We start from the raw sequence: 7,741 nt of genomic DNA on the forward strand, positions 1-7,741 counted from the left end.
GTTAGAAATGAAATACATTATACATTATCAAATAAGAAAAAGAAAAAAAAAAAGGCTTGTACAACTAAATTGTATATCATCAACCAAAACTGGGAACCAAAAATGTGAATTACATCCAACGTGAACTGACGTGAATTACAAAATTTACCTTAAACCAACATCTAAACATAATGAAATAAGCAGCTTGGAGGTTTTGTGTCTCTCTATCTCAACTTATATGTTATTGGTAGTAGTTTACGTTCTTTTTTGGCATTTTCTATGGCAGATCCGATGTCTGCTGTCAGTGACTGAAGGCACCGCTTTGCAAAGTCGAAGAATTTTTCCTCCTTAGCTCTGAACTTTGGGATGTTTTGGTAAAACTCTGGATCAACAAGCTGTATTTCAGCCACAACAGCTGTTAATGCGAGTGTATTTCGGTCAACCCCAACTTTGGTGCATGCCTTACTGATGCTCCCTTCTTTGTTGAAGGCACGAAAAACTTTATTGTACCACTTCAGTACATAATCTGGGGTTGTTGCTGTAGAAAGATCAAAGCTTCTTAAGACAAAAACAAAACAAAAAACAAACAAACAAAAAAAACCTCCCAAAAAAACAAGACTTGTATCAAATAGATCAAATTTTCAATGCATAGACCACTCAAACATCAAATATTGTTATTGGTGCTTGTAACACTAAAGGCACCAGGAGCTACTCTTGAACGGCTAGCAAAATTTTTTGAATATAAAAAGAAAGAAACAGTTTTGCTTCCAAAGCCACTGCCTTCTATTTACACTTCAACTCAATAAATGCATCAACACTAGAGGTCAACCGATATGTTATTTTTTTGGGACGATACCAGTAGCACTTTTAGTTAAGCAGACCAATAACCTATATTTGGTTTGTTATATTAAGTACACATCAACAGAATTATAAGATACAAAAACAGGATATGTGCTTACCACGTGAGCTGTGTTTGGCAGATTTTGACCTGCTAGCACTTTTTGTCTTCTTTTTATGTCCTCTTTTCCTCTTCCGAGGAATGTCGCTATCAGGTGACTCTGAAGAGGAGGAAGAAATCAGGGACTCCTCATCAGTGTCACTGGTGCTGCATTCAGTGCTCGTGTCCAAGATTTTCTTTACTTGCTTTTTTGCACCTCTGTCTAAGGAAACAATAACACATTTAGTTACATAAAAAGGTACACAGGTTTAGGGTGGCCACACACTAGATGATTTTTAAATCTTAACTGATTTTAAAACCATGGGAGACCACAGACATGAATACACTTTCAACCAATTTTTTGCCTTATAATCCCCTGAATGCACACACTAGACGATTCGCCCAGAACGTCATGGGACAACTGTCACGTTTCGTTGTAGACAGCCAGTTACCAACAAGGCGCCAAAATTTCAAATAGGACAACAAGCATCATTCTGTTTTACATTAGCAGTATCTAGATTACTATGTATTCAAGGCAATTAAATGAGTTAATACGTCTTTGCAGCGGTGGAAAACATAAGAAATTAATGATCAAATGGCTACAGAAGAAAGGCTTGCTTTGCAAAGCACCACCTTGTCGCCACTGTGGAAAAAAGATGAAAATTAAAGCCCACAATGGACGTGATGGTTACATATGGTAAGTAACCCAATTTAACTCACTGTTTGGATAGGTAACCTTAACGCAGTTTTAGGCAGCATGCTTTTTGGACTAATATTTTGCACTGTTATCTCAGGACATGTCGAAGAAACACGCATCGCAGGTTTACACTCTCTATTCGCAATGGATCACTGTTTTATAACTCTAGGATTCCCCTGGTAAAGTGGATGGAATACATATACAGGTAAGTAGAATCTAGGTAACTTACCTAATAACTACATAATGATGACATTATATGACATACCCTTTGATCGCGATCAACTGCTAGATATTTATTACTATTCGAGTAGCTTCTGAAAATAGCAGAAAAATAAGTACAAAAAACATTAAGGGCCCTATTTTAACGATCTAAACGCAAAGTGTAAAGCGCACGGCGCAGGTGCACTCAGGGCGTGTCCAAATCCACTTTTGCTATTTTAACGACGGAAAAACGGTCCGTGCGCTGGAGCGCATTTTTGAAATGGGTTGTCCCTATTCTCTTAATGAGTAATGGGTGTAACGTTCAATAAACCAATCAGAGTGTTATCTCCCATTCCCTTTAAGAGCAAGATGCGCTCGCGCCATGGCGGATTGCTATTTACATGGCGGAATTTGTTGGCGGAAAAGCTGAACGCTTTTCAAGCGAAGAAACCAATCTTCTCGTGCGCGAAGTTAAAGCGGGCTTGCAAATGCAGGCTTTCAAATAGCTCCGCACGATGAGTCAGTTAATATACAGTATATGTGTGTGTAATGGCACAATTGTCAAATTAATTAGCCAATTTCGTTCATCATTATAAGTAGTAATAGGCTGAATTGAAAATAGGTAGCCTAATTCTAATACACGCAATGACTATTCATCATTACATTTTTATATTTATGTAGCCTACACAGTAATATTCTTTTACACTGTATTCCTTTTGTTTTTAATATTTGGCATGTTTGTGTGATGCGCATCCCTGTGTGTAATAAGCAAAGTCAACGTGCACTGTGGACGCGCAGTTTCTACCAACGCGCTCTAACAAAAAAGTATTGCCGTTGACTTTAGACTTTAGACCAGGTTTGAGTTGGTCTATGGCACAGTCTATTTTCAGCTCCTTAAAATAGCAATGCGCCAGCAATGCGCCTGAACACACCTCTTTTTTAGACCAGCACGCCCATGGGCGCACTAACTGGTGCAAATGCATTTACTAATTTAAGGACGTGGCGCTGAACGGGAAAACGCGAACGGAGCCGGACGCAAACTAGCAAACACACTTGCGCTGCGCCTTGCGTCGCATTGCGCCGGGTGTATTATAGGGCCCTACATTTCTCCAGCCTTTGGACAGTATTTTTTGTACTTTTTCTGTTATTTTCGGAAGCTACTCGAATAGTGATAAAGAAAAATACATCACAGGGCTCAACGATAAGGATTTTTTTTTTTCACTGGCCCCACAACCCTATAAAATAAGGGTTATTGTTTTCGTTGTCTTTGTTACATTTAACCTCAATAAATAGGGTTATGACACCAAGCTAATGTTACTAGATTAACTTATATTTTAAATATTGTTAGACAAATAAACAGTAAGTAATAAAATAGTAACAAATAATCAAATTACAAGTAATAGCACAAATAAATACATCAGAAAATATAAATGAAATAAATGGTGCTTTTCAAGTTTTTCATGTAGGTTTAAACTGGAGATTTTCAGGTACAGAAATTGTAATGTATAACTATATAACTATAGAATAGATTAAATTTTATTAAAGTTAATCAGTTGAGAGCAGTTACAGATGCTTAAAAATGTTTTTGATGTTGAAAATATAAAACGTTAAATACTGTTATTTGAAATTATAAAAAAAAAAAAAAATGAAGACACTTTAAATGTGAAATTAAACCCGCCAGTAGGTGGCAGCGAATCACTGTTAATGAACGAATCATTGAGATTCAACCGATTCATTCAAGCGGCAGATTCATTCAGGAACTGTTGCTCAGAGAACAATTCTTTGGACTTTGGAACTATTTTTGTTGGCGAAACAGGCGATTTGGTGTCTAAAATGTAAGTCACTTGATATTAAGTTCTTGTTCTTTAAACTGTATGCTGAATAAAATCAATATCACATTTGTAATCATGCTAATATTTGGAGAAAAACGGCTCTCTTTGTTTAATATTGGTTAACTATATTAAATTATATAAATATGAAAGATATACAGGGTCATTTTTGTCCCTTATCTTCAATTCTGGGGCTTCATAAATGCATTTTAATAGACTAATAAATCACGCAGTGAATGCGTACACTAGTTTAACCTACCACTCAATGTGTGTGTTTTTGTTTATTTTTTGTAAAGTGAGGGACATACTCGATAATATCAGATCGTTAAATCAACAATTACGATATCATAGACGATATATATCGCACACACTACAGCACTGGCCCAATCGGGCAAGTGACCGTTCCATCTACTGTCCCGAGCGTCGTACACACTGGCCCCGGGCCATTGGGCAGTCCTTATTGTCGAGCCCTGCATCATTGGTTATTGTTTTAATTAACCAAAATTATTTTTATTTTAAGATTTTCCCAGGGTCTACATTTAAAAAAAATTGATCTGATGGAAGACTGTGTTGCCAGAACTTCAACAACATTGTCCAGAATGAACAAATTGCTCAGAAAGGTAGCTTATTTTTTGTCACAGGCATTTGTATAATCCTAGCCTTTGCACAAGAGTCTTCAGTAGTACATTGCTCAGCCAGTTGAATTGTAATTAATTTTGTTTGTACTAATTCTTCTGTGTCCACATACTTTTTACAGGTTTGCATCAAGGCATTGAAGAATCTGAAAAGAAGAACAGGTCTTAGAGTTGGTGGGAAGTCAAGACAGAAGTTTGTGGCTATAGATGAGTCTAAGTTTGCTCACAAGAGAAAGGTACATCTGATGTAAAAAAAATAAAAAAGAATGGAAGTTTTTTACCATGTTGAAATACTAAAGTTGGTTTAGTTGCATTCAATAATACTTCCAGGGTTAATATCACATCAAAATACCACATGCAATCAAAAGACATGATTGAATGACGATGTTCCAAAAGGTAACAATAAGTTATCCTCAGCCTATTTGTTGTTATTGTTGTTTAATGTTTAGGTTAATGAAGATACACATGTGCTGAGGAATGGCTTGAGTAACCCCTAAATGATCATGGGGAGATCAGAATACAAATGTATGTTTTCTCTGGCACATACCGGGATTTACTGCTCTTAATATTTTCTTGTGTTTATGCATTTTCAGTTCAATCGTGGCCTCTGTTGTACTACTTGGCAGAGAAGAAAAGGTTGGGTGTTTGGGATGATGGAAGTTAAAGGAGCTCGCCGCCTACCAGTCTTAAAGATGGTAAAGGACCGTTCCAGGACCACACTGATGCCCATTATCACAAGGCACATCAGAAGGGGGTCAACTGTTTACAGTGACAATTGGAGGGCATATCTTAATGCGCTACAACCACTAGGATACAGACACCTAACTGTAAACCACAGTGAAAATTTTGTTGATCCCCAAACTGGCTGTCACACACAGCATATTGAACGGACCTGGCTAGCCATCAAGGCACAGGTGTCAAGATTCAGGGGTAACAAGACTACAAAACTATTAAGAGAAAATTTGAAGTTCATCACTATTGGCTGGGAAGAAGAAATAGGAAAGGTGCCTTGGCAAAGCTGATCCATGACATTAGAAGAACATACAGATTTAGATTTCAATAAAGGTGTATCTTCCCCAAATGCATGATTTTTTTGGGCTCTAGACAGTCTCTGTTTTCGAACTGTTTATGTTGTGACATTTCTTCAGATTCTGAAATTTGACTATATCATGCTAACAACTTCTAACTTGTTTTGCTAAGTTTATAGCTTACTCAAACTACTTAGGAGTGTATATGCATACACATTGTTGCAGAATGTATAATAAACTTTGAAATATGAATGTGATAGTTTTGCTTTGATAGATATTGGGATATTATTGCACAGCACAGATTTACTATTTATTTCCTTTGTTCTTCTTTTTAATTTTCCATTTCTGATCTGACACTCTGATTACCAATTTGACTTTACAGTCACACTGTAAATTACAGTGCTCTGTGTAAGAACAGTGTAACTGCAATGCAACAAATACAGTTACACTTTATAATAAGTAAACAATTCCTGTGTATTCACAATGTAAATTCTCTGGTGTTACACAGTTATGATTGAATGAGTACACTTTAAATTCAGTGAATATAATTTGTAACAACATTGATGTTACATAGCGGCACCCAGCGAGTTAGGCTTTACATATAAATTGTGGTTGGTGTCCAGAATTTTACACTTTATATTAAGTGGACAGTTCCTGAGTGTTACCATGCAAGTACACTGTTATTTAAGTGTTGCATAGAGAATTAGGTTTCACATATTACACAGTAAGTTGTGACAGTTTTACACTTTATATTAAGTGGACAGTTCCTGCAGTGTTACCATGCAAGTACACTGTTATTTAAGTGTTGCATAGAGGTTTGTTTTACATATTACATGGTAAATTGTGACCATTTTACACTTTATATTAAGTGGACAGTTCTTGAGGATTTACCATGTAATGCACTGTAATTAAAGTGTGGCACAGAGGATTAGGTTTTACATATTACATGGTAAATTTTGACCATTTTACACTTTATATTGAGTGGACAGTTCCTGAGGTGTTACCATGTAAGTACACTGTTATTAAAGTGTGGCACAGAGGATTAGGTTATACATATTACATGGTAAATTGTGACCATTTTACACTTTATATTGAGTGGACAGTTCCTGAGGTGTTACCATGTAAGTACACCGTTATTAAAGTGTTGCAGAGAGGTTTGTTTTACATATTACACGGTAAATCGTAACCATTTTACACTTTATATTAAGTGGACAGTTCCTGAGGATTTACCATGTAAGTACACTGATATCACAAGGTGAAACTTTCTAATTCAGCATTAGCACTGCCAGTCTAATTCTAATTCAGTGTTCATAAATACATGGTATGTACATAAGAATCATCATGATTTCCATACATTTTCAGGCTATTCCAAACTGGTAACTGCAGTATTGAAGTCTCTGTGTGGAAGTGTAAAATTTTGTGCAAGTACTTATTGTTGTTTCAAAATGTAGTTACATAATTCTTGTTACACATGTGTACTTTCTGAAGTGAAAAAAAGTGTTGTTACCAATGACCTGTTACACATTTGTACTTACACATTCTATTCAGTGGGTTGTTACCTGTGTGTAGTTACACCAGTATTAGAGCTGTAGATACTATGTACCAATGTGTACTTACACTGTGGTTACATGCTACGTACACATCTAGTTACCATGTAAGTTCACAGGTATAAGGGACACTTAATATAAAGTAGGACCACAGTATGTGTACTTTCCTGGTACATATATAGTAATTATGTTGTACATACAGGTAAAAGAGTGGTAACACAAGGTACTTACCTGACATGTATGTATGGGAACTAATAAGAAACACTGCTGTACTTTCCAATGGTACATACATGGTAACTACTTTGTACCTATAGACAAGTGTTGGGTAATAACAGGTGCTTACTAATAGTGTCTGTATATGGTAACTAACAGACACATTAATTTACTTACTAATAGTACGTGCATGGTAAATATTTTGTACTTAAAGACAAGTGTGGGTAATAACAGGCACTTATTTATGGTAACTTGTAAGACACATTACTGTACTTACTAATTGTTTAAAATGCTTAAGCTTATTATTGCAAAGGTTAAAGAGCTGATAGTTCCTATAATGTTTATGTACAAGGATGCACGTTATTTTACAGTCCTATTTCAATGTACTTATTATGAACGTACTAGTGAATATACCAGTTAGTTAATGTGTAAGTTACACCTGGTAAGACCTGGTAATTCCTATGTAATGTTTATGTACAAGGGTTCACTTTATTTTACAGTCCTATTTCCATGTACTTATTATGAACGTACTAGTGAATATACCAGTTAGTTAATGTGTAAGTTACACCTGGTAAGAGCTACTTAGGTAAAGTTGGTTTTATATTCGCACATTCGGACTTCTGATGAATTCAGACTTTTTAATAAATTAATGTTTGCGAATTTTAAGCAGCGACA

General features: G+C 35.9%; 1 protein-coding gene and 1 pseudogene across 1 annotated transcript; one reads left to right on the forward strand and one right to left on the reverse strand.

Moving 5' to 3' along the window:
• Window positions 1–203: 203 nt before the first annotated feature.
• Window positions 204–1,255, reverse strand: LOC137030769 (coiled-coil domain-containing protein 106-like). Its single transcript, XM_067401202.1, has 3 exons — window positions 1,237–1,255; window positions 939–1,139; window positions 204–517 (listed from the first exon to the last, which is right to left on the reverse strand). The coding sequence occupies exons 1-3, from the start codon at window positions 1,253–1,255 to the stop codon at window positions 204–206; spliced, it is 534 nt and encodes a 177-aa protein (XP_067257303.1).
• A 185-nt stretch (window positions 1,256–1,440) lies between these two features.
• LOC137030770 (uncharacterized) lies at window positions 1,441–5,341 on the forward strand (annotated as a pseudogene).
• Window positions 5,342–7,741: the final 2,400 nt, after the last annotated feature.

The sequence above is a fragment of the Chanodichthys erythropterus genome, chromosome 11, assembly GCF_024489055.1.
Source record: "Chanodichthys erythropterus isolate Z2021 chromosome 11, ASM2448905v1, whole genome shotgun sequence".
Classification (NCBI taxonomy): domain Eukaryota; kingdom Metazoa; phylum Chordata; class Actinopteri; order Cypriniformes; family Xenocyprididae; genus Chanodichthys; species Chanodichthys erythropterus.